The 27,927-nt window shown below is 38.7% G+C and overlaps 2 protein-coding genes across 2 annotated transcripts; one reads left to right on the forward strand and one right to left on the reverse strand.

The window, feature by feature from the left end:
- The first annotated feature begins 750 nt into the window (after positions 1 to 750).
- On the forward strand, positions 751 to 1,748 carry LOC128863785 (mucin-1-like). The gene has a single exon (XM_054103127.1). The coding sequence runs from the start codon at positions 818 to 820 to the stop codon at positions 1,634 to 1,636; it is 819 nt and encodes a 272-aa protein (XP_053959102.1). The 5' UTR covers positions 751 to 817; the 3' UTR covers positions 1,637 to 1,748.
- A 6,534-nt stretch (positions 1,749 to 8,282) lies between these two features.
- Positions 8,283 to 16,414, reverse strand: LOC128865419 (tyrosine-protein kinase Dnt). The gene is made up of 3 exons (XM_054105784.1): positions 15,380 to 16,414; positions 14,952 to 15,248; positions 8,283 to 12,070 (listed from the first exon to the last, which is right to left on the reverse strand). The coding sequence occupies exons 1-3, from the start codon at positions 16,315 to 16,317 to the stop codon at positions 11,959 to 11,961; spliced, it is 1,347 nt and encodes a 448-aa protein (XP_053961759.1). The 5' UTR covers positions 16,318 to 16,414; the 3' UTR covers positions 8,283 to 11,958.
- Between the last annotated feature and the right edge of the window lie 11,513 nt (positions 16,415 to 27,927).

The raw sequence follows: 27,927 nt of genomic DNA on the forward strand, positions 1-27,927 counted from the left end.
CAATAAATGTCCAAATCCCGGGTTCGCAATTTGTCATCCCTAGTACACATGTCCATATATTTACTAAGATTGTAAATGTTTGCTATAGAGTATCTTCATAAGCTCGCACCGATTTGTGAAGGCCGCTGTTTTACGAAATCAACGCAAATCGAATGTTGCAAAAACATATAACACACATGGCTTATGGTTAACATGCGTACATACCTACATTTGTATGTGTATGTAAATATAAATTGTATTTATAAAAAAGTCTGCAGGTGAATTAAAAAAAGCACTATTTCCTATATACTCGTGCACACAGCATTTTTATGCGAGGGAAGTAGGTAAGGTAAGTAAGGCAAAAGTACCTAAAATGAGTACATTGACTTCATGCATTAAATGGAAAAAGTGCTTTGCACAGGAAAGAATATTCTATAATATAAATACAAGTAATAATAAATATATTGCGAAACTTTGTAGGTGGCAAATTATGAAATCCAGCTCATTGTCGCCATAAAACACTTCTAGTGGCTTCAAATTACTGGCTAAACAAAACTTCTACTTCCACAAAATACTCCAAAATAAGCATTGCTTTACTCTTTTGCTTACCGTCGGCTTCAAGCCGTTCTAAATACTTTTTGTCCCACTTACATCAGCTACGTTAACAGTTTTCCGTTTGTTTCACCTCAATCGTATGAGCAACCTGAATGTTGCAATTTCGTATGTATTTTATTTTAATTTTCGGCTCGTATAAAAGCTGCAACGAATGAGGAAATCATTGTAGTTTAACATTTCTTTGGCAGGGTGAAGTTCAAATCGTGAAGGAAATACAAAGAAAATGAAAGTCTTTATCACTGTCACCATCTTCGCGGCTATCGCCGTTGTGGGCGCAAATTGCGGAATGACTGATACCAAACAGGGCATGGTATCCTCATCGTATGGCGGCGGATATGGTGGTGGATCTTCTTCATCTTACTCTGCATCAGCTCCAGCTTCAGCACCATCATACGGTGGTTCTTCCTCATCGTACGCCGCACCAGCAGCTCCCGCAGCTGCACCATCATACGGTGGCGCTTCATCGTCGTACTCAGCGCCTGCTGCTCCCGCAGCTGCACCATCATACGGTGGTGGCTCTTCCTCTTCTTATGCAGCACCTGCAGCTCCCGCAGCTGCACCATCATACGGTGGCGCTTCATCGTCGTACTCAGCGCCTGCTGCTCCCGCAGCTGCACCATCATACGGTGGTGGTTCTTCCTCATCTTACGCAGCACCTGCAGCTCCGGCAGCTGCACCATCATACGGTGGCCCTTCATCGTCGTACTCAGCGCCTGCAGCTCCGGCAGCTGCACCATCATACGGTGGTTCATCCTTATTATACGGTGGTTCATCCTCATTATACGGTGGTGGTTCTTCCGCATCCCACTCAGGAGCTGGATCACTGTCATACGGAGGTTCTTCCTCGTCTGTGCCGTATCGTGGAGCTTCCTCGTCGTATGCTGCGCCGCCATGCCCAAGAAATTATCTGTTCAGTTGTCAGCCTTCCTTATCGCCAGTAGGATGCTCTTCATCGGGTAGCAGTAGCGGATACGGCTCAGCGGCTGCTTACTCCCAATATGTGCCATCGTACGCACTCCCACCAATTGGATACGGCTATTGAGCCAGACCAAAACATAGACATCGCATTAGGATTTGGCTTGTGAATGAACCTCGCTTTCTTTTTATGATTTAATTATTGCAGTTAATAAGAAATTTTTCTATTAAAAAAAACACGTGTTATTGTTTGCTATTGTAATATATTACATAAAGATTCGAATATGAATCTGGGAGGTTTAAATGTATTGCTGAATATTCCTGAGCTCTTAACATGAGCCTCAATAGCAATATGTGACACGAATGAGACTCCTTCTAGCTCAGCAATTGCCTGTGGGTTTAGTCCAAAAAGCTTTAGCAGTGGAATATCTGCTTTGCGAATTTGAGACAAGTTATTCATACCAAGTCCAGACAAGTAATTCTATTAGTATAGTATTTGCCCACGCACTATCCGCCCGGTGCTGAATCCCTGGATATTTTCACCGGAGCTCATACTTAAGGCATGGTTAAGTCGGCCATGCAAGTGGTCTGCGCAATGGATCTTGGGTGGATCAGTTGTAGTTGCAGTAAAGCTTCTAAAGTTGGACACATTTATAAATTAGAAAGGGCTTTCTCTTACTTAGCACTACTTAGCGTCTGTTAGGGTCTGTATCGCGGCAATTTTGTGCCGTATGTTTATAGAAAATAATTCAAAGGCATTAAATGGAGTGATCTTGACAGCCAAATTGCTACATAATATTGTGGGATTATGTTTTGTTGTTGTAGCAGTATAAACATTCCGCACACATATACGGGAATGCTGTTGACTGAAACTCCTTGGCCAGATTTAAAACCGGTTCTTTTGTGGGATTTCCCTTCCCGTTGGCTATCAATTTATTATTTCGTTGGTTCTGTTACATTTCGGCATTGCTGAAACTACGTGCCAATAATATCCATATATTCTGTCAAAAATAGTAACGGGAATTGTTCAATAAAACGCAAAATAATTGTTTAATCATCAACATTTATTTTATCGCCTTCAAAATAGGCTCAATTTGAAGCAATACACATGTGCTAACGTTTAGTCCAGTCATCAAAGGACCTTTGGCCTCCATCGACTCAAAACGTCCGCCGATTGTCAATTTAAGTTTTGAGAAAAGGAAAATGTTGAATATGGTAGTTGTTCGATGCTATTTGTCGAGTTTTTGGTTAAAAAAGTGTTCACAGTATGAGCCTTGTGAGACGGTGCGTTATCATGGCGCAAGATTCATGAATTTTCTTTCCACAAATTGAGCCATTGGGCCATTCCCTACGCACATTCTCTCTCAAACGTCGCAAAACTTCTAAATAATATTCTTTATTTACCACGAATTCTCGGCCCTTTGCAAAAGCATTATACTCTCGGAGACCGGTGTTTTTGATAAAGCGCACTTGCCATAGGCTTGCTGCAACATTTTCAACGATTTGGCACACGAAATCCCGTTCAAAACACAAAATTTGTGACAAATTCTCTGTACGATATTTTTATCTGAAAATCACAGAACACACCTGCGGTTGACTGATATAATTAAATGCCAAAAACAAGCTAATTAACAGATCAGGCTCAAACTCTGCGACACTATAGAGGACAGTTGTACCAACGTTCCAGCGAAAAAATTTTGACACAGGAAGTGTGTTCAAAAAGTATCGCGAATTTTGTGTTTTTTCAAAAATTATTTATTATTCATTAATATCTATTTTTTGCCCTTCAAAGTAAGCCCCATGAGATGTTATGCACTTGTGCCAACGTTTTTTCCAATCTTCGAAGCACTTCAAAAAACTTTTGTTTTTCTTGTTCAGCTCCTTCTTCGAAGCCATCTTTATCTCGTCAATCGTAGCGTAGCGTAGTCCTTTCATGGGCCTCTTCAGTTTCGAGAACAAGAAAAAGTCACAGGGGGCCAGATCTGGGGAATACGGTGGCTGTGACATCTTTAGTGTGTTGTTTTAGGCCAAAAAGTCGCGCACAAGCAACGATGTGTGAGCAGGGGCGCTGTCGTCACGCAAGAGCCAATTTTTGTTCTTCCACAAATCCGGACGTTTCTGGCGGATTTCTTCGCGCAAATTGCACATAACTTGAAGGTAATATTCCTTATTGACCCTTTTACCTTGTGGCAAGAACTCATGAAGCACAACGCCCCTACAATTGAAGAAAACGGTAAGCAAAACTTTTACATTCGACCGAACTGGCGCGCTTTTTTCGGTCTTGGTTCGAGCGGTAGTTTCCATTGAGATGATTGAGCTTTGGTTTCCACGTCATAACCATAAACCCACGATTCGTCACCAGTTATGACTCTTTGGAGCAAATTTGGACCGTCGCGGTCAGAGTTCAACAACTCATTGGCCATGTTCATGCGATGCTGCTTTTGGTCGAAATTGAGCAGTTTTGGTACGAATGGTGCGGCGATCCGTCTCACGTCCAATTCATTGAAAAAAAAAATGGCACGAGCCAACAAATATGTCTAGGTCCTCAGCAACTTCTCTAACGGTGATTCGACGATTGGCCAATACCATTTTCATCACATCATCAATTTTTTCGTCTGTTGTTGAAGTGCTCGGGCGTCCGGCACGCTTTTCGTCGTTCACATCTTCTCGGCCTTCTGAGAACACTTTGTTCCACCGATAAGCGTTGCTTTGGTCCAAAGTAGCTTCTCCGTATGCCACAGTCAACATTCGGAATGCCTCCGTGCACTTAAAAAAAAAAATCGAAGATGAGCCGAAACAAGTGCAAGCAAAGCAGCTATCAACAATTTACTGAACATTCAAAATGGCCGAACTCGTCGGCATGAGCGAGTACCAACATATCGCCACAAAAAAATCGAAATTTGAATATACGTAACCTGCTATAATTCAAAATTCGCGATACTTTTTGAGCACACCTCGTATGTCTAACGCGCGCTTTTTAAATGAACAATTACCAATATTTTTTTTACAGAACGCAAAAAAGGGTGTACGCCGAGCTTCTCCTCCTATTTGTGGCGTTCGTCTTGTTGTTGTTCCACAGATGGAGGGACCTACAGTTTCAAGCCGACTCCGAACGGCAGATATTTTTATGAGGAGCATTTTCATGGCAGAAATACACTCGGAGGTTTGCCATTGCCTGCCGAGGGGCGACCGCTATTAGAAAAAACGTTTTCTTTATTTTGGTGTTTCGCCGAGATTCGAAACTACCATACCATCTACTATAGGCATAAAAAGCAACAAGATTTTGTTAACATAGCTCGATATTGCACCGGATTTTTTTTTCAATGATTCCCTTGCATGCACTGGTCCATAGAATTTTTTCAGAAAAGTAATGTTATAATCAAAAAGATTAGGAATGCTCACAACTTTGCGAAACTGGCAATTTGCACAGAAAGTGGTAAGAAAAAGTTATCTAGATCCATGCACTAACCCTTGAGACATGAGGAAGCTTGAGTTGTGTGCCGTGATTAAGTTCCTCATACCACAAAAAAAAAAAACCAGAGATCATTGCTAGAGAAATATCCACTATCTACAGGGACTATTGGCTAGAGAAATTAGTTATGTATGGCTGACAGAAAGCGAATATTTAAGCACTCCTATTCACGAAAGACATTCGCCGCTGATTCTTACTTTCCCACAATTTGGAAGCGTTTTTCTGACGTTGATTGATTCGTTATGACTTGCCAAACCGCACTGAACAAAAATGTCAGTATTTAGATGCCCAGACCATAATGCTAGAACCACCATGCTTTATTGTTTTTGTTGTATACTTTGGCTGGTATTCGGTGTTAGGTGGTCGTCGTACATATTGGCGCAATGCCTTTCCACCGTACAAGACAATCTTCGACTCGTCTGACCATAAAATATTGCGCCATTTGGTCGAAGGCCAATTTATATGTTCTTTGGCGAATCGAAGTCTCTTTTCTACATGCGTCTTTGTCAATAACGGTACTTTTCTTGGACTGTGGGCACCCAGGTCGTGCTGACGCAAACGCCGACGAACAGTCTCAAGGCTCGAATACACTTTTAAGGCAACAGTAGCAGCCGCAAATGGAAACTGCTTTAAGTATCTGGCGATAGAGTTAACTTCTCTTGCCGACATTGCTAGCTTTCTTCCACGCTTTTTGCCACTTGGTTTGTACTTGATGGCATTACGTATCATTGTTGGTGAGCAACCAATGATAAATATTTTGCACTTCCACATAAGTTTTTCCATCAGCAATTAATTTTTTTATGAGGGCGCGTTTCTCGGGTGTGCAATTTTTCCTTCTGGACCTTACTGAATGAGGAGTAATAAAAATTTGGCCATTAGCTACAGAATATCAATTAAATCTTACTTTACTTATCTCACCGTTTTTTTTTTTTTAATTTTCACAAAGATAGCCGCGAAAATATTAATTTTTCACACACTTTTTCACGCACTACTAAGATTTTGACTGACTAAAAAGCCGTTGCAACTAAAATTTCATGCAAAATTAACGAAACCGACAGGTTAAGTTTAACAAGTGATTGCATAACTTGAAGCCGACTTCTTAATCTAACGGATTTTGCAGTGGATGTCGAAAATTTGTTGTGATAAAAAAACGTGGCCACTTAAATATACCTCCCACCTCTCTCCGCGGGCAAGTGAACAGAGGCACTCCGGAAGGCGGGGTTCTCTCGCCACTACTCTGGATTGCCGTACTTAACGGTCTGCTGGAGGAGCTGGAGGGGAGGAGCTGTAAGGCGATTGCCTACGCGGATGACGTGGCACTTATTATCAGAGGCAAGCTTCTGGATACTCTGATGGAACTGATGCAGGGTTATCTGAATCTAGTTATAAATTGGACCGCAAATTGCGGCCTATCGATAAATCCTCTGAAGACGGTGCTCGTCTTATTTACGGGGGTGTTTCTCCCCTCAATAGCGGGCGCTCCATTGGTGCTCTCTGACAAGGTGAAGTACCTGGGACTCATCCTTGACAGAGGTCTACGTGGAAGCCAAACATTTAGGAGAGAACTAGGAAGGCAACAGTCGCCTTGTATGGTTGCAGGGGCGCTATCGGCAAAAGATGGGGCCTCTCGCCTAAAGTAACTTTTTGGCTTTATAATACGATTATAAAACCAATCTTGCTATACGGAGTCCTTGACTGGTCGAACTCGCTAGAAAGGATGATATCAGTTAAGAAGCTGGAGAGGGTACAAAGGTCTGCCCTCATTGGGATCAGTGGGGCGCTCCGTACCACTCCTACTCTAGCGCTGAACGCTATGCTGAATGTGGCACCCGTGGACATCGTAGGAACAACTGCCGCTGCACGCGCCGCTATCAGACTAAGGTGTTCGGGCCATAGGCTAGACTTAAGTTACTTAATATACTCCGAAAGCCAATCGGCAATTATGGCCTTGGGCTCGTTGTTTGTGCGTTCAAGATTGGTCGGGGAATGTCTGGCTTCTCTCTCGATCGCATCCGAATACTTTGACAACAGGCCAATTTGAGTTCCCGGTCACAGCGGCATAGAGAGAAACTGCTGGGCTAATGAGCTGGTTAGACAGGAAACTTTGGAGGTGGTTTCGTCGCGAAATGAGAGAATTGGGGTTCCCTTAAGAACCTGTGGTCTGGCTCCTGGAAAGATGGGCCGCGAGTCAACTCAGCGAGCGCTGGGCTAGTGCGCAAGCGTGCAAAGCCGCGAGATCCTTCTGGCCACGGGTAGATCAGGGACGCTCGAAGAAACTCCTAAGGCCAACAAAGACCCAGCTCTCGAATTTAGTGGGTATCCTTACCGAACATTGTCCGATAGGTGCTCATGCCGTGAGACTCGGGATTGCCTCAAGTCCGCTCTACAGAAGCTGTCTAGAGGACGAGGTGGAATCATCTCAACACCTTCTTCTCAGTTGCCCTGCTCTCGTCTGGCAGAGATTTAGACATCTGGGCTCTGTTTTTTCGCTACGCCTGCGGATATAACGAGTCTAAATATCATAAATTTGGTGAAGTTCATCAATAGCTTGTTGCAGCTAACTGCGAACGCAAATCAGCCACCGTCGGCGTCGTCATAAAATGCATGGTCATCATCGTCTCTAATCCCAAGGCTTGTTTTTCCTTCCCTTCTCCTTTCTCCTCTCCCATGTATGGCATCACAACGGACGAATTTTCAATATTTTCCAAGTGTGGCCTAAGCTAGGGCAGCCATTTAACTTAACCTAAATATAATGAGCGATAAACACTACTAAGATTCTGACCGCAATTGTATGTATGTATATATGTAGTAAAAGACTTTGGTTAAAAAATGAATTCCTGCATTTATTTTTGAGAAAAAGTAGCCACACGAAAGTGTATTACGGAATTTCAATAAAACAAAATAAACAAAAACAACTTTCTAACTATCCATCTTTTGGTGACTTATCGTGAAATTTTGCCCCATTCTGTGCAATGAAATTCTATCGCCATTCATCTTACAACGCTAACTGCAAAATAATGAATTTATTGGGCATTTTTTGGCAGCGCCCAATTGTAACGACTTTAAAATAATCAACAAGAAAAAAACATAAAATCAATTTACAACTAAAAAGGACAACAGGGAGCACAGTACGGTACTGATGAATCACTGAAAGTAGGGGCAGTAAATCTCGGTGGCCAGTTGGTACCATTACGGAGGGATGGGTTAAGTAATCAATCAACAAAGCAATTGACCGAGATTGATGAGCTGATGTTTTTATTTTAAATAAAACTAAATTTTATTTATAGTTATCAATCTTACTTTATTTATTCAATTACACAAACAACTTTGCAAAAATTTAAATTTAACCATTGTATAATTTCCTTTTGTATCTGCTTTGTGTTTTTGCTTTTTTTGTTAAATATTTCTGATTTCAATAATTGATTATCTGCTGAATCAGTAATAAATTTGCTCTTCATTTACAATGTACGTTTAACTTTACTTTTATTACCACTTCATGCGGTTTTCATACACATACAAACATATTTATTTATAAGTATTTAAAAATTGATTTACTGCTTATCACTATTTACTAATTATCACTATAGATTCGCTTAGTTAGTAAATACATACGATTTCAAAATTATATTTATTGTAGCATAAAATCAAAATAAAGAAGTTCGTACGAAGTTAGTTTTGATGTTCAAATGAAAAAATTCATTTCAACAAATTATTGTTAAAAATACAGGGTTACCAGGGAAATCGTCCCAGATTTTTGAGGACATTATTATTTTGTTAATTTCTGATTAATAAGGTTATACAAGGTGGCGCAAATTAATCATTTTTTACTAAAAAAACAAAAAACAAAAAACAAAAATTATAATAATAGTAATATCCGCATCAGCGGGTCGAAGGCCCTGGCAGCCAGTGCTCCTTATTTCGCGTCAAAATAATTCATTGTTTTGCCTCGTTATAAATAAAGGGTGGTTAAATTGCGAGGGCCCATGTAGACTGTGAACCACACCTAAACGTCAAGTTTTCTTCTGCATTTCATTTGATATTTTTCAATTTCAGACTAACTCAATTTGGACCATGCAAAAATATACAATCGAGCAACGCGTTAAAGTTATTCAGGCTTATTATGAAAACGGGCGTTCAAATCGAAATGCATATCGCGCACTTCGTGATTTTTTCGGTCAATTTAATCGTCCAAATGTGCGTACAATAGGAAAAATTGTGCAAAAGTTTTAGCAAACCGGGTCTGTAGGAGATGTGAAAACACCAGTGCATGCCGGTACAGCACATACTGCAGAAAATATTGCTGCTGTTCGCGATAGTGTGGCTGAAGAGCCGTCCACCTCAACTCGTCGTCGTGCCCAACAATTGCAACTCTCACGCTCGTCGTTGATGAACATTATGCATAAAGGCTTGCATTTACACGCTTACAAGGAGCAATTGGCTCAAGAACTAAAGCCTCTTGACCATTTCAAGCGTCGTCAATGGTCAGAATGGTGTCAAGAAATGGCAACAGTGAATGACCAATTTTCGAAGAAAATCATCTTCAGTGATGAGGCACATTTTCACCTCAGTGGATTCGTCAATAAGCAGAATTGCCGCATTTGGGCGAATGATAATCCAAGAGTGATTGCCGAAAAACCAATGTACCCACAAAGAGTGACTGTTTGATGCGGTTTATAGGCCAGCGGCATCATTGGGCCGTATTTTTTCCAAAATGAGGCCGGTCAGGCAGTTCTTGTGATGATAACGAACTTTTTATGGCCCGAACCAGAAGATATGGATGTGGACGACATGTGGTTTCAACAGGACGGTGCCACTTGTTACACAGCTAACGAAACAATGGCTATTTTGTGCGAAAAAATTTGATGGCCGAATAATCTCACGTCGCGTCAGGTGATTTGACACGGTTGGACTTCTTTCTTTGGGGTTATTTGAAAGAAAGGGTGTACGTCGATAAGCCAGCAACAATTCAAGAGCTAAAGGCTCTTGATTAATTTTGCGCCATCTTGTATAACATGATGTCCAAAGCTTATCACTATGTGACCTGACCGCAAAATCAGTGCAGACGATCTTTTTCGTTTTGTTTAAGAAGCCAGGTACGAAACAGAATCCATGTTTTCTATGCAATTACATTATTCTCAGAATTTTATGACTTTTTGAATGCCTAAAAATATCTAAAAATAAAATAATTTTAGTTCCCGTATACATTTTTTTGCATTTTTCATTGTAATGTAAAGTAAGAAACACTTAGTGAAAAATTGTAAATTCAAAATTTTATGAAGCAGCCATTTTCAATAGTCAGAGCTTAGTTGAAATTTGATTGATGATTTTTTTTAATTGGCATACATAGCCACCAAAAAAAAAAAGAAGCAAAATGGGCCCTTGAACTGAGATTAAAAACAAACGGATTTTTTTTTTAATTATCATTGAAATCGAATACCCGAAAACGCTTAAGTTTTGGCGCTTACACCTGTTTTGGGTGTTTGGCCGGGCTTTCCCTCCAATTTGTGCTGCGCTTCTTGATGTTGTTCACGAAATGAAGGGACAGTTTTAAGCCGACTTCTTACAGCGGGTGGTTTTTTATGAGGAGTTTTTTTCATGGCAGAAAAACTCTCGGAGACTTGTCAAAACCCTGCCGCGAAACGACCGCTGTTAAAAAAAACGTTTCTATCATTTGGTGTTTCATGTCATATAAAAAATTTAAATAGAAACTACCTAAATAATGAAGTCCTTAAGTATCTACAACTACTATCCCGGTAACCCTGTACACAGATATGAATCACATACAAAGTGGCGCAAAACTAAAACAAACAAACATATTTGGGCTGGCAAAAACCTTTACTCTGAACTTTAAGTGGTCCATTGCTTGTCTATACTGCAGCTGTCTGGTTCCCAAGTGCCAAGCATGACTTACGTACGACGCCATTTGCAAAAATTATTAATCTTCCGATAGGGTGATTTATTTTGCGCCACCTTGTATATGCCTTCGTATTAGAAAATATATCTGTATGCCTTTACATACGCAAATAAAGCTGCGTACCTACAAATAAACACAATAAAATACTTAAATATTTACACAATTTTCGTAATAATTTTCATAACTAACTTATCAATGTACGAGTATGTGCAGGATGTTTTCTAGAGGCTTGATTTTCGAGTGACAACAGCGCATAATCAAAGTACTGAGTTAGAGCAATACAGTTAATGTTTGTTTTGTTGTTGTTTGAGTATTGTTTTTTCAAATGTGACCCTCTGTGTTTGAATTCAGCTGATCTCAGCTGTAACCATTTTTGGCAATCAACTCATAGATATCTGTTTTGTAGATTTGTTAGATGGTATATTTTGCCTTTCAACATGAATATGCCACCAACGCTGTAAGCTTACAAATTTATACAAGTCGATAAGTCCATTTTACAGTCGACTTAATCGTCCATCCACCAACCAACTTATTCCAATAACTACATAAATGTAGTTTTCGCACCACGCATACCCTTGACTGTACCTGTACATAGGCAGAGATATCGCCCATCCCTTTAAGTGAGGTTTGTGCTAGTGTGGAAATGGTTTGATACCAATGTTATGACGTAACATGCCAAACAGCACGTGGAATATTCGATGACTGCATCGAAAACAGTTAACATTAAACAGTTATGTATTTTATTTAATTATGAAGTTGTATGCCTTTAAAAACACCCTTTACTTATATACACATATATATACGCAGTCATTAGGAGTTAATCCTAAAATCAGTAAATATTTAATAAATATATTTTGGCAATCTCACAAGGTTATACTAACTAATAAAATATCTATATAGGAGTAGGTATGTAGGTATGTATTGTATTATATTATTCTGAATGTAAATGTATGTATTTAATAAGTTTAAAATAAAGTTTGTTGTTGCTTTTTTTTATTCTATATATTTGAGTAGGGAAGCAATTTTACAGTCTAACATATGGCGAGGTCTCTCCCACCCGAATTTACACGTAGCGCGTCACTTGCGCATAGAACTCCGAGAGACACGCATTCAGTTGAGCAAATGTGGGACGCTCGATCGGTAGAAGCGCCCAACAGTAGGCCATAATTGTGAAGCTGTGAAGAAAATAAAAGAAAACGGAAATTTAATTGAGTGCGTGAACTTCGACAACATATAAGCACATATAGAATTTATGTATTTTATAAATCATTATCTTTATCGTTCTATAAATAAGACACTCTAAATAGTTAAACCTCTTTTTTCAATATATCGCTCGCCGAATTTCAATGAAATATGCGGCGATTTGAATGAATCAAGTTCCTTTAGTGAATAAATGTTAACCTGAGTATACCAGGTTGTTCAATAAGTTTTACGGTTCGCTAAGAAAAATATATTTTCATGGTTTGAAATACACTTTAATATTCAGAATAGTCTCCCTGAACATCAATAGACTTGTTCCAATGAGATTGCAAAATATGAATCTGTGAAGTGAGAATCTGGAAGAGCTGCAAGAACGTTTCCACATCAGCTATGACCTCATCATTTGATGAATAAAGAAACAGATGGAAAGCATTAGGGACCAAATCTATATCTAACCAGAGGATGCTCCCACAATTCGAACTTTAATTAATAGATTTTAGCCATTATCAAAATGCTCTTGTGACACGATGCATTGGCCTGATGAAAAAGAATATTTTTCTTTTGCAAACTGGGTAGTTTTTTACGAATTGCTTCTTTCAGCTGCTTTAAAAAGTTACAATAATAATCAAAATTTTTGGTTGTACCACTTTGCAAGTAATCCACAAACATAATTCCTTTCGCATCCCAAAAAACTGATGCTAACATCTTCTTGACCGATTTCTGGTCACGAACTCCAACTTTAGCTTTTTGTTTTGATTTAGGATCGTGGTGATAGACCCAAGTCTCATCTGTAGTGGTGAATCGATGTACAAAATCAACTTTATCCTTTCGAAAACACTCTTAATGTTGCTGAGAAAGTCCCGTTGGAAAATGTTTTTGTTTGACAGCACTGACATAAGATTTCTGTTTTGGTAGTAATAATAAATACAATTATATTTACATTTGCTACTTGGAACATGACAGCATTGAAGATGGCACATTAATGAAAAATCAAGAGCCTGTGTATAATACACATTTTTAAGAGGGCGATAGTTCAACTGAAAACCGGTGTAACATACCACCTTGATCAGAAAGTTCCCGAAGCAATTACCAGATGGCGGTCTAAGTCAACTGATTTGAGTTATGTTTTTTTTGTAAGCTACAATATCTGCGATTAACATTCCTACCAAAAATGTAACGCCATTTATGAAGCATATGATGGGGTTTTTCACACCACAGAATAGTTCCGTGAGAGACCCAAGATGGTATTTTCTTAACAACCTTGCTTTACTCCCTGCTAAGGATGGACAATTACAGAGGAAGTGTTCTATTATTTCTTCCTGTTCCTCGCCTCTATAACTTCTGCAGCATTCTTCTTCTTATTAATTGGCGCGATAACTCCTTACGCCATTTTGGGCGAGTTTAACAAAGCGCGCCAGTCGTTTCTTTCTCGTGCTAACCGGCGCCCGTTCAACACTCCAAGTGAAGTCAAGTCCTTCTCCACCTGATCTTTCCAACGCAAAGGAAGTCTGCCTCTTCCTCTGATACCATCAGCCACATACACCACCATTGGGACCACATGGTCGCTGCGCTATGTCTATGTCGTCGTAAAGCTCATACAGCTCATCGTTCCATCGCCTGCGATATTCGCCGTTGCCAACGTGCAAAGGTCCAAAAATCTTGCGCAGAATCTTTCTCTCAAACACTTCAAGCGTCGCTTTATCGGATGTTGTCATCGTCCACGCTTCTGCGCCATACGTTAGGAGCGTGTTGTTTTGTTCGTCGAGAGAGGACTTTACTACTCAATTGCCTACTTAGTCCAAAGTAGCGAAAATATTCCTAGCCTAGAAGAGTGCATACCTAACAGCCAATGAGCGGTGACACAAGCCACGACCTTCGAGATGTTCTCTCTTGAGAGATTAAGTAATTCTCCTGATCTCTTCTTATTTATTTGCGGCCAAATTTGCCTGGTTGTAAAACATGTATTTTCTTCTCTCCATGACCTATTGGCCTCCTGAATAATTATATTTCTTATCCTTAGTTTACAAGTTGCCATAGGAATTCCAATGTTACCTCTGTTTTCATGCAGAGAAAGATTAGTATTCTTTCTGGCTAGCTCATCGGTCTTGCAATTTTCTTCAATATCTCTTTGTATCTGAACTGAACCCATAAGCATGTAGACACATGTAGAGCTGCCAGGCATATCTGAACAACCTTTGATCTTAGTATAACTGCCTCCATTGATTTGATGGCCGCGTGGCTGTCCGAGAAGATATTTATCGTAGTTTTTATTACGACGTGTGAGTTAAGGCTGTGTTAATTCACCTGATATGGCGCGCTGTGATTTTCTTCTATTTGATCGATTCAAGCAACCACTACGGGAAGGGGTTTTAATAGTTGGAAGAAATAATAGGAAAATGGACGGCGGCTCTGGTGCCTATACCGAAGAGTTCCACAAATGTTTCAAGACCTGGATCAAATACTGACATACATAAGTGGGATGCAGTTGATGGGGAGCTCATTGAAGATGTTAATATCATTTTTGAGGAATGAACTTGTATTTTGAATCTTCTGAATTGTATTCCGTGAAATTTTTGATTAATGAATTCTAAGTAAACGTATTTTATTTCATCAATTTAAATAAAACAACAAACAATAATGAGGAAGGTCAGGAATATTCACGTCATCGTTCGTATAAATTTTTTTTCACGATACTGGTTACGAATCGATACCCTCAGTAAATATAAAAAATAATCTGAAGTTTTCAATTTGTGAAACTGATTCAGATGAAAAACGTTTCATACTAAAAAGCTTTTCAAATATATTTGACTTTTCAAAGCATAAGTGTCCCCCCTTCCGGAGGTATAGTGTACTTACAGCTCATCCGGGCAGTTGAAGGGTTGCGCCAACCGATAGCCATCCTTCAAATAATGCTCCATTTCGAAGGGATCAACCTCGGAGTACGGTTGCTTCGCATATGTGCACAACTCCCACATAAGCACGCCGAACGCCCAAGAGTCGCTGGCTTCTGCAAACTGTTTGTGCTGTAAAGCTTCTAGGGAAAGCCATTTCACGGGACGATTTTCGCTGTCTCCCAAACAATTGTAATCGCTCGGAAAGAGATCTCGGGAGAGCGAACTGTCTGACAACTTGACGCGTAACTGATCATCAATGCTGTAGGTAGAAGATATGTAGCACAATATTAAAAATAATGATTATTACTAAATACAAGTACAATAACATAAAAGTATTTATGTATGTTTAGAAATTATAAAGTTCAGCTATTTTAACGCTGTCATACTTACACACAATTTCGCGTTGCTATATCCTTATGCACAACCCCATGACTGTGTAGATGCACTAAGGCTAGCGCCAATTGGGTGGACATCATAACGATCTGTACGGTGGTTATCGTGCGCGCGCAAGACGGATCCAGCAGGAAAAGCTTTAGATTACGGGTAGTATTCGGCGCTGAGTAGAGCACGAACGGTGTGGTGTGATCTTCAATGGACACGCCCAAAACTGAAAGTATGCCCTGGTGGGAAGCGCCATACAGCGACATGCCCTCTTGCAGCAATAAAGACACTTGCATTTGGCTGGCGTGCTGTGCCACAGTCTTCACCAACACATCTTGATTGTCATTGTAGGTGCCACGATAGACACGACCGAACGTACCTTCCTGTAATAAGCTTGAGAGACGTACACGACAACGCTCCACTGTAAGCTCCGATATGCGCCGATGCAACTCTTCCGGTTGTTGAGGTTCTACTTTACGTGGCAAAGAACTATGGACAGGTGCAATCATGGATGGTGGACTATTGTAAGTGGCCGATTGCTGACATGGTCCGTTCGTGTTGAGGCGTTGAAAGCTTGATGTGCGCATAGGTTGGCCATGGTTTTGACGCTTTGCTGAACGTCGTACACAATAAGCGGTTAAAAGCAAAATGATTACGAGTGCCAAAGCCAAAGAGCTGCCCACAATGATGGTCAATATGCCAGTAGGTGGTGGCACAGCGGTCTCTAGCAACACTGGTCCATGTATTGCATTCTCTTCTGTATCGGCGAGTAGACAAATCTTTTTGCGCCGAAAAACCAAATGAGTTACATTGTTGAGGGCACGATTGAGTATCACCTCTATTGAAATTGTGACATCCACTTCAGAGGCGCGTATACCAGAACATTTAAGGCCAATAGCAAACGTTTGTACATTCGTCGGTATTTCACCGATCTGTGAAATGTTCATGAAGGGACGCGGCAGAACTTCCTGATCTGTTGTAACCACGTTAATACTATAGGGAAGCGGTCGGCCGGCCAAACTCTGCCAAGTGAAAGTAATATCACGTACGTTCGCCGGCACTGGTACAACGAAATTGAGAGCATAATTGTTAACGTGACCTTCACGAACGTAGTAGACCTCCGCAGAAACACCTGAAATATAAGACAAATATTATTGATTATTAAGGTTCGTTAGGTATGTAGGTAGATTTATAATATTAAAAGATCTAGAGATGCAGAGGTTTATGTAGGCCTAGAAGAATGGCCGAAACTAGAACTAGAAAAAAGAATAACAACACGGAGCGGCCGAATAAAAATAGTACTTGAAATTACTATTTTTCTATATACAAGTATGCACATTAAGGTGCACTGATTTTTTTTTTCCGAATCTTTCACGTTGTGCAATACACAGAAATCGTAATAATATTTTGGCAGCTATTGCAGAGAGCCATCCGGAACTACACGAATGAATACTAAAGAAGACTTCATTTCTAATTGAACCCTAAATTGAACCCAAAGAACTAATTGATGCAATTTGGTGAGGTCATTCAACTATATTTCAAAAACCGTTGGACCGGTTTAGTTCAAATTTAATACGAAGACGTTTCTTAAAGACAAGCACAAAAAAGTTTGGAGTCACCATTATCAAGCGACCAAATGAAAACGAGTATGGCAATCCTAAAAATATTGGCGTGGTGGAGCAAAACTGAACCCGGATTCGTGATTAGCGTCTCCAAAAACCTGCAGTAACATACTCAAATTCTAGTGAAGATTTTTTTTAATTTTAGCGGAGCTGTGCCGTCCTGCAAAACCCTTCCATAGCTTTATTTCGGCTCCAAAGTTTTTCCCAAATGAATACAGTTATATGAAGCTGAGAAAATTTCTTCCAGAACAAGCCTGGTATTTTTATCAATTTCAATAAGTTACCTCTAAAAGTGAAACATATTTTAAAATTAACTTATATACAAATTTTCGCAAGCTCTGTTTCGATTTTAGAACATAGGTTTCTTGAGAAACTTTTCTTCGAACTCTCGTAGATTATGCCAAGTCTTTCATTCCAGAAAAAATCGAAGCACCCTAATATCAATAAATATAAGGAATAAGTTTTGGTTTGCTCAGGGAAAGAGTGAGAACTGGTAAGAGAGATGACACATTCGCGTGATTTGGCTTGAAAACTCGAGGACGACATACAGACAAAAGTAGGGAGAAAGAATGCCCCAAGAAAGACAAAGCCAGTGTGGTGAGGTTTTCAAATATGTTAACAAACCAGCAAAGCAAAGGCCAAAGAGAAGTGAGCGGTTGTATGTCACACTGACGACTGTACGGCAGCATCAGCAACGCCAAACGGAGACAGAACAAAATTTCGACAATCTAATTGAACAAACTTTATCATTGAATTTGATTGTCGTAGCAGACACGAATCATATGAAACACATTTCAACACATATGAGGGCATAGAGCGAGGAGATTGCCATCACTGATTCTACATTTTATTGTCACACAAACATTACAAAATCGGTGTTAGTACGTAAAGCAACTCGAAGTTACTGCGCTGGCATTCTGGCATTTCTTAGGTTCGTGGTGTCTGCTTATCAGCCTATTACCAACTAAAGACTCCAAACAGCGCGCAAGTACGCTTCATTTATGTATGTTGAAATCTGCTGGCAATTGCACTTGCACATATTTATAAGACCGTATGTATGTATGTATGTATGTGTGTATGTGTATATGTAAGTATGCATATGCTTTCTTTTGGGGGAACGCCGTAATGTGCACTGATGAATACGGCGAAAATTCGCACTTGTCACATCAATGCCACTTCCAGCGATATTTTGTTTTTGTACAATATAATAATACGCATAGTTTATTTTGCGCTAGTAGAATGAGAAACACTGTGTTCGACCGAGGCAATAGTTACAATTTGTCAGCAGAAATGTGCTTCTATCTAGCACCTAGTGAAACCTGAGTGTTTTTAGTAGCCCGAGCAATGGTTGAAATGTTTCAAACTTTCTCTTTCATCACTAAAAAACGTTATCAAAACATACCAACAAAAGCGCCTGACACTCTCTCTCTCTACGTAACTGAGCTGAACTTCCTTCCATTCGCTAACAGCAACGTGAACTATTAATTTCAAAAGCATTTACATATGCATGTATGTAGTATGTAGTATTGAGTGCTGTCCATCCATTCTTGCGGCACAATTTCCAACAAACTAATTAAAAATATCTCTTGCTCTAGCCTGCAGTACTTCCAGTCACCGACTGTCCGCAGAGCCGGTAGATGCAAATTTTCACTCTCTTATTCGCTTTCAAAATGCTGAGTTGTTCCATTTTTGTATCAACAGTACATACATATATACATACATATATTTATCTACTAAATTGCTGTGGTGTTAGGCTACACAAATGGTTCGTAGAATCTGGTAGGAAAAATGTAGTTCAATTTACGCAAGAATTAAATAACTGAATGTGGAAAATAAGTGAAAGTATCAAGCAGTGTCCAAGTGTCAGTAACTAAATATTAGCCAATTAAAAGGATACAGATAGGTTATTTTTTTGATAATAAAAACCAAGGGATGAAGAAAATTGCGAACAAATCACATTTTAAAGTAGTAGCATAGGGGACACATGTAGAAGAAACTTGATGACGTCAGTTTCCACGCAGAGCACGTCGGTCTACGTATGTATAAATGTGGGTATAACTAATTCCATACAAATCAACACCTCGCAGACAAACAATTTTACAATATACAGTGAACAAATCGAAAACGTCGACACATTTACCTACCTAGGAAGTCAGATTACACCAGACGGCGGAGCGGTGACTGAAATAAGTGCGAGAATTAAAATAGCCAAAGCGACATTCGCTAGCCTAAAAAAAATATGAGCCTCGGAGTAACTGACAAAACGCACAAAGGTAAGGATTTTTAATTCGAATATAAATTCAGTTCTTCTCTACGGTTGTGAATCTTTTCTTGTACCAGCATCTACCACACAAAGCTTATAATCATTTGTTAACCTTTGTCTCTTTGCGCATATGATGGCCTGATAATAGGGTTTCGAACGAATAATTCCTTGCAAGATGTGGACAAAAAGCCATTGCTATTGAAATACGGGAACGTTAATGGAGATGGATTGCGCACCCCATCCGCAAATCAGCTATCGAAATAAGCAGAATGGCACCCACAAGGTCATTGCCGCAGAGGACATTCTAAAGGATCATGGCGACGTAGCCTTTTTGACGAGTTTTTAGGGATTGACGAAACGAAAAAATGGTCGCAGATCAAAGCAAAAGCGAATGATCCACACCATTAGCAATCTCTTGTTTCGGCCCTATGCGCCTCTAATCGGCACCACAGCAACAAATAATAATAAACTAACTACAAACGTTTTTTCACTACATAACCATAAGCCTTCTTTCTGAATAATTTTCACGCAGTTTTGTTTTTTTTTTGGTTTTTATCTTTACCAATCAAGTCTAAACTGGAGATTTCGCGAAGAATTGCAAATAAGGCGAGGCTGTATTTCATTTCATTTTCAAATGAACCCGATTTTTTGAGTTCCACTATAGTTTGTTTTTTAATTCGAACGAAATTCTAACCAACATTAATCACATTAGAAGTAGGTTTGTATATACGCAGTAGTAAAAGTTTTCGAATCACTCAGTGTAGCTATAATCTATGCATTGTATCAATATCGTTGGTTTTTTTAAGAGCTTGAGAATTCAAAATGGTAATACAAGAAGAAATATTGTTGGAATGTTTTTTTTTATTATATTCTGGCAGATAATTTAAATTGCATGAAATTTAATAGGACATCCGGCATGTGCCCGCCGCGGCTATGAGTTACTTGGTACATTCGATAAGTGCAATTTTTTACTTTTAATTGAAATAAATGTGACCGTATGGCGTTAATGGTGGCTCGAATATGGCAATAAATAGATTGTTAGCTGTCCAGCTGATGAATTTTTGGAAACAAAAATCTAGTCAGCATGGCTTGATAGCGCTCACCAGTAACAGTAAAGGCAGCTTCTTCATGAACTGCGCGAACAGATTTACATATGTTTTTCAAAGTAAATACTCACAATTTGGAAGCGTTTCTCTGGCATTAAACGCTTCCTGATGACTTGTCAAATCTTACTGAACAGCTGAACGATTTGGCATTCTCAGATGTCAAACCATAGCACCCGATAAATAATTTATATCAGATTCAGCCTATAAGAACTCAAGCATAAGCTACATATTCGGCTAACACGAGCCCATGTGTATTTATAAAAATGAAAAGATTCTAGTTTGTTAAAGTGAATTTAATTTTTAGTTATTAGTTAATGAGTTCTGCATCGAAATTAAAAAAAAAAAGATTCCTTTTATATTAAAGTGTCACTTCGTATGTATCCTAACCTATGACCTAAGCAGCAAAATTGCAGTCTCAGCTGAAAGCGTCCGTTGCTAGCGCTGCGTTATCTTTTGTTTACGTAGCAATTCCATTGTTAAGCTTTTAAAAAAATAAAAAATTAAAATAAATAAAACGTTCAGTCTAAGTAAACATTTTTCACTAACATTTGGATTCAAAAAAATATATAAATACATAAACAAATTTGCAAAATCCTTTGCTGATTAACTCCATTGCGATCAGCTAGCGTATTTTTTTTCCTGCTTGTAATATTATATAAAGGAATACTTAAGAGCAGTATTCGACGTCCACTGTTAGTTAGGTGTTGAAAATTAGACGAAGCATACTCCAAACCAAATATTCCATCTCATACTTAACTAAATAACTATTGCATCTATTTGATAAGAAAAATGTTCAACTGGTATTTGCTCCGAAATCACGAGAAACGCTACATTTCAGTGAGAGACGATTTCCCTATAGGGTGTGTGTCATTGCGAATATATTCAATCAGCCTTATACATATAAAGCGTTTTTCAGTAAGAGCGCTTCAACTTTTTTTTTGAATAAAACACAAACGGTTTGACTTTTTTAACAAATTTTTTTTTATTATCGAGCTTGAACACATACATTTAAGTATGAAATTCGATTTCTTTTGCATGACCACCGATTTCTTTTGCATGACCACCGCGTGCACGAAGTCCAATCGTTGAACCCAATTTTCGACCACTCTTTTGCATAAATCGGACGAAATTCCAGCAATTTCGCGTTCAATATTGGCTCTGAGTTCACAAATCGTCGCCGGCTTGTTACTGTAGACCAATGACTTCACATAACCCCAAAGAAAATAGTCTAGAGGCGTCAAATCACACGAGCGCGGCGGCCATTCGACCGGTCCATTTCTGGAAATAATGCGCTCATCGAACTTACTCTTCAACAAATCAATTGTAGCGTGTGCTGTGTGGCTTGTGGCCCCGTCCTGTTGAAACCACATGTCGTCTAAGTCCATACCATTCAATTGCGGCCAAAAATAATCGTTTATCATGTCGCGGTATCGATTTCCATTCACAGTAACGAGGCGATCGTTCTCGTCAACGAAAAAATATGGGCCAATTACGCCGCCGGCATGTAAACCGCACCAAACAGTGATTTTTTCGGGATGCAACGGTGCCTCATGAATCACGTGTGGATTGCTTTCTGCCCAGTAACGCATATTTTGCTTGTTGACAAAGCCATTGAGCCAAAAGTGAGCTTCATCACTGAAGATAATTTTTCGACTTTAAACTTTTTTAACAGAACACGCATTTTTATAATAAAATTCAATGATTTGCAATCGTTGCTCAAGTGTGTAGCGTTTCATGATGAAATGTATACTAATGAAGTTTAAAAATGACAAGCGAAAAATAAAAAATATTGCGTCGTTCGCCCTCCCTATCGGAAAAAAGTTGAAGCGCACCTATTGAAAAACGCCTTATGTATAAGTTGAAAAGCCAGGGGGAAACCACCCGCCTGCGGCACTCCTCGCTTTATCCTCCCTTGATTTTTTGGCTTTTGATCTCATATTGAAAATTTCGTTTAATATTTACGACAAAAAGCCGATAAAAACTACATAGCAAAACTTGGAAGCACCCAATTGTTCCACAACTAAAGGGTGGTTAAATTTCAAGGGCCGATGTTGAATGTGAACCACACCTAAACGTCAACGACACCGTTGGACTTCTTTCTTTGGGGTTATTTGAAAGAAAAGGAGTACATCGATAAGCCAGCAACAATTCAAGAGCTAAAGGATGAGATAATCGGCACATTAACGGCTTAGAACCTCTATTATGCCTCAGCGTCATCGAAAATTTGGACCATCGGATGGAGGTGTGCCGCCGAGGTCGCGGCGGCCATTTGTCCCATATTTTGTTCCATACGTAATTGAGCCATACCAATATTATCATAATAATATGGCAATAATTTCCTAAAAAAATTGTATTTTATTCAAAATCAACACCGGCCCTTGAAACTTAACCACCCTTTATTTAAAACAAATAGTTGGTATTGTTGCTGTATTTGCAGCGATTTTTTATTTGATTAGCTTAAGAAATAACTCTTTCAGATGGAACTGCAGCTACAAGAATACATAAATATTTTTTTGATAGTTCGAATATAAAGGGTCTTCCAAAAGTGACGCCTAGGTGTAAGTAGTGAATAACTCGTAGACGATACCTGTCTCCATGTCATATTTAACATTTGTCAAGTAGAGAGATGCACACTTAAAGTTATTAAACTTATTAGTAAATGTTCGATCTTTAAAAACAACATATCGCAAAATTCGTGATATTTTTGTTGAAAATAATCATCCGAATGAGTTGACCATTCAAAGATTGATGAAAAAAATTAAAAAAACTGGTTCTGCTGAGGATAGAAAAAGAACTGGCAGGACCAAACATTGCAGACATGCACCTGTCATAGTGGACATTTATGTAAATGATGTAATTTCCCTACAATTATTAAGAGCCGTATTTTGATTAAGAATAGTGAAACCTTGAAAGAATCTAAAATTTTATATGTTTTGCAATATTTTAAAACAATAACTCGGCGCGTCTTTTGAAATACCCTTTTTCATTTTAGGCGGAGAATTTTTTGAGCTACTTCAACTTGCACTTTATTACATCCAAATTCCGTGGTCTATAAATCAGCATACTGGATATTTTTCTAAAAATTCTGATTAAAAACTTGAAAATTTTAATGAAAATCTGTTCTTATTTGTAATTTGCACAAAGTTTGAAAATTGGATTTATATGGTTTTTGTAGTTGAATGAAACATATTTTCATTAAAAAATTGTCAAAATTAATATTATAATTATTATATTATAACTATTATACAAGGTGGCGCAAAATTAGTCACCCTTAAGCAAGATTTATTATTTTTGCAAATGGCGTCGTGTGCCAATCAAATTTGCTATTTGTAAAGTAGACAACTGCAGACAAGCAAAGACACGCAAAAAGGCCAAAATAAAGATTTCCATCTATAAACCATGTTTTATTTAGTAAAAAAGTTATTCGCCTTGTACAATATTGCAATCGCTCTTTATGGTAATGCCCTGGAAAAGAAAATAATTAATTTATTCCGGCATGCATAGAAAATTATTCATTCGTAATCATTCATGAGAGAACAATTAGTAATGAAGGAAATTTTAGTAATTGATGAAAAATAAGAAATTAGTTTTTTCTTGAAAACTATTGAATAAATGAAAATTGTTGTACAACCAAATAACTCCGTAATTATTTTTTCCGTTAGTCCCTATGACTAGTTTGCTGATCTGCTTTTTAATCTGTACGTACCAGAAAATTTTAAATACCCACTTATATTTTGCGTATATCAGTATTAACCACAAACATTTCCCTCTTCTGTTGCTAATGTCCCACATCCATACAAACAAATACATGTTCACACATCTCTTCGTATGTATGTATGTTAAATGGATGAAGTAGTTATGATGGCATTAGAGTTTAACGAAAGTCATGTTGTCGGGCTTCGTTGGCGAATGGCATTACTGAAAATTGTGATGGAGTAGTGAGCTAGTAGACTGGGCTGAGATGAAAGTGTTCGGTGGGCAGATAGGCCAGCTAACAAGGAACAATCGATATCCTTATCAACTGCATGCATGTCAGACGCACCACTGCCACTTATGCGCCTACATCTACACATAAGTCACATTGATGCATGGAAATGCACATACACAGATGTTTGTACTTGTATGCGTGCATGTACGTACATATATATGTGAATGATAGTCACTTACCCGTGCATGGGGGTGCGTGTGCTTTGGTCAATGTTAAAAGCTTAATTGCGGTTGACGGTGAGGCGCTTAATGGGTTGGATGGTGGGCAACGGTGCGGTAATGTGAAAGTGCTTCAATTTATATGTATGGATGTGTGTGCGCATAGATGTGCTACATACCTTGAAAAGACCTCACCGATAGAGTGCAGGAGAGTGGAAATGATGTAAAAGCCTTAACTTGGGCGCTTATAAGAAAATATTGACAAAGCAATTTTGTAACACAACAATTAAGCACTTAAGCATTAATAGCATTGAATGAGGAATACGGGCGACTAAGAAGACGGTCAAGTGGCGTGTGTATGTAGTTGAGGAGGGTGATAAGGCAGCATGTGAGGAGCTGAAGCAGAAAGGCACAATTGTCGGAAACACTTCATGTGGCCAATAAAAGTTACTTAATGGCCAAGTGTGAACGGCTAATAGGGAAATTAATGTGTCAGAGCTAAGGCTGGAAGGAGGACACTGACGGTTTAAGCAGGGCCGAGGAACAACATTGACTATTTCCACTTTAAATAATAAGTTACACAGTGACCATTTCACTTTTTTCTTCTTTTCTTCAAGAAAGTCAAAGCGAAAATCGTTGTCAAAGGTATAACGATACCATGCAGGAATTAAACTCAAAAAAGAAAAACTGAAAAACAGAAAATATTATTGTGGAGTCAGCCAAGTGGGGGTGGCAACCACAAATCGCAAAAAGTAATATAAAAGCAAAAAGGATTTTAAGCCAAAGTCAAAGAAATCAAAAGAAGAAGAATAAGAAGTGACGATGGAAAAAAATCCCCAATGTAATGAATCAAATCTTGAGAAGAAAAAGAGAACTTCACAAAGCATAGTGAAAGAGATTAAAATATAAAAGACGGAAATACGCTACGCGTTAAGCATTCAAATGAATTTTCAGCCATGAGAATGATAATGGCAATGTCGGTGTCAAATAGGTGGGTCCGAGTTAGACACAGCAAACCAAAAGATAATTTGCACAGTGTGGCGATACTAACTGGTCGTAATATCTGCTAGTAAAGTAAGAATAGCATTTTTTTTGTTTTATTTTATTGAACAAAAAGGAAGGAACTAATTGGTATGGCTTTCCATGTTTCCGAGTATTTATCTTGGTGAGAGCGGGGGCCAGTTAAATAAGTACTACAAAAATATTTTTTTTTTTCAATTAAAAATTTCTTTGCATTAAACTTATATTTTATTCATATTTGAATACAAATTAATATGAAGATCTTAAGCAAGAACTTCAACTAACAGTTAACTAATTTTAATAAGCAATTAATTAATTTTTTTCTTTAACCTAAGACGAACAATCTCCAAAAGTCTTTCAGACTCCCTAAACACTGTAGATGCTTTCCATTTCAATTCAACCGGGCTATTCGGGACATGTTCGTCGGTTTCGATATAATTCAAATATGTACATTCAAATAATGAAAACGGATCTGGAAACGTAATCGAAATGGGAACACTCAACCTCATGCAAAACTGCCAAATTATTCTAAGGACTTGGAACACGAAATCTGCAAACTTTATTTTACCACTCTCTAGAAAATACTGCAAAATATAGGTTGGAGTGCTGACGAGACACTCTCTCAGCCACGATCATGCAGCCAAAATGGGATTAATCCAGATCGATGCGTGTAACACGTGAAAGAAAGCGTATGCTAGGGGTACTGTGGAATACTTATTTGGCCATTGCCCTGCTCTTTGTAGGACTAGACAAATCTACCTAAGATCAACATATTTTCCATCCTTGAAGGATATGGCTGACAAAAGGCTGAACGGCTTTTTAACCCTGCTCCGTCATCCTTCGTCAAAATGACTACGCGCGATTTTATTTTAAAATTAAAACCGGTTTTTTTAGATTGTTTTGGTCTGATTTTTCTGATAGCGTTAGTTGGTTAGAAGCTGTTGGTGGACGAAGACGTACAGCAAACAACGCACATTGTAAGTACTTTTTTTTTCGCTTATAATTTTTTGCCGTAGTCAAAATGACGAAAGATGACGTTTGTGTAACTTCCAGTTTTGACGGGGTACTTTTTTAGTACGAATAATTTTATCGTAACTCTAAAATGGCGAATCAACAATCACTAACAGATAAACAAATTGAGAAATTTCTCTCTTGTTGTGATAGCAACGATGAATTTGAAAGCGATGACAGTGAAATAGGTTGTGACACAGAAGTTGAGGAAGAGGATTTCGTTGCAAACACCAGCTCATCAGATGAAGCAACTGATGAGGATGAAGATAACGTTATTACATGTGAGAAAACTATACTTCGAGGGAAAAATGGTCATAAATGGGCATCAGTTAAAGGTACAACTCATCATTATGGGCTAAATATCGTACATAAAAGTCAAGGGCCTACCCGTCAGTGTAAAAACATAATTGATCCGTTCGACTGTTTCAAACTGTTCATAACAGGAGCTATCGTCGACGAAGTTGTAAAGTGGACAAATGTTGAAATAAATCAACGCCAATCAATCTTACTAGCAAATACGGATCAGACACAACGACGTAACACAAATGCAAATGAAATATATGCAGTTATGGGTATATTGGTGTTGACCGCTGTTAAAAAAGATCAGCATTTATCTGTGGAGGAATTATTTGACAGGTGTTATTCTGGATCCATCTACGCAAGCGTTCTTACCAAAGCCAGATTTCAATTTCTTATGTCCTGCCTGCGGTTCGACGATAAATCTCTGCGCCTGCAATTAGTGGGTGATAAATTCGCACCCATCAGAAAAATATGGGAAATGTTTGTAAAAAAATGCAGGGAAAATTACAGTCCTGGTCCATACCTTACAGTGGACAAACAGCTTTTAGCTTTCCGAGGCAAGTGCAGTTTCAAGATGTATATCCCGAATAAGCCTGCCAAATATGGAATTAAAATGGTGATGTTATGTGATAGTGGAACCAAGTATATGGTGGACGCAATTCCATATTTGGGCAAAAATTCGAACAATACTACAATGCCTCTTGGAGAGTTCTATGTGAAAGAGCTTACGAAAACTGTACATGGCTCAAACCGAAATATTACAATGGACAACTGGTTCACTTCAATACCTCTGGCAAAATCATTAGGGCAGAGCCCATACAATTTGACAATTGTCGGCACTCTTCGGTCAAATAAAAGAGAAATTCCAGTTCAGCTAAAAGAAAAAAAGGGTCGTAAGTGCGGTTCGGCCATGTTTTGCTACGACAGCAACTTAACATTGTTATCGTATAAGCCGAAGCCAAACAAAATGGTTTATCTTTTATCTTCATGTAACGAACAGGGCACTATCAATTCCAATACAAATAAACCCAACATGGTGGAGTTTTATAATAGTACCAAAGGAGGAGTTGATACATTCGATCAGATGTG

Source organism: Anastrepha ludens, chromosome 5 (assembly GCF_028408465.1).
Source record: "Anastrepha ludens isolate Willacy chromosome 5, idAnaLude1.1, whole genome shotgun sequence".
NCBI lineage: Eukaryota > Metazoa > Arthropoda > Insecta > Diptera > Tephritidae > Anastrepha > Anastrepha ludens.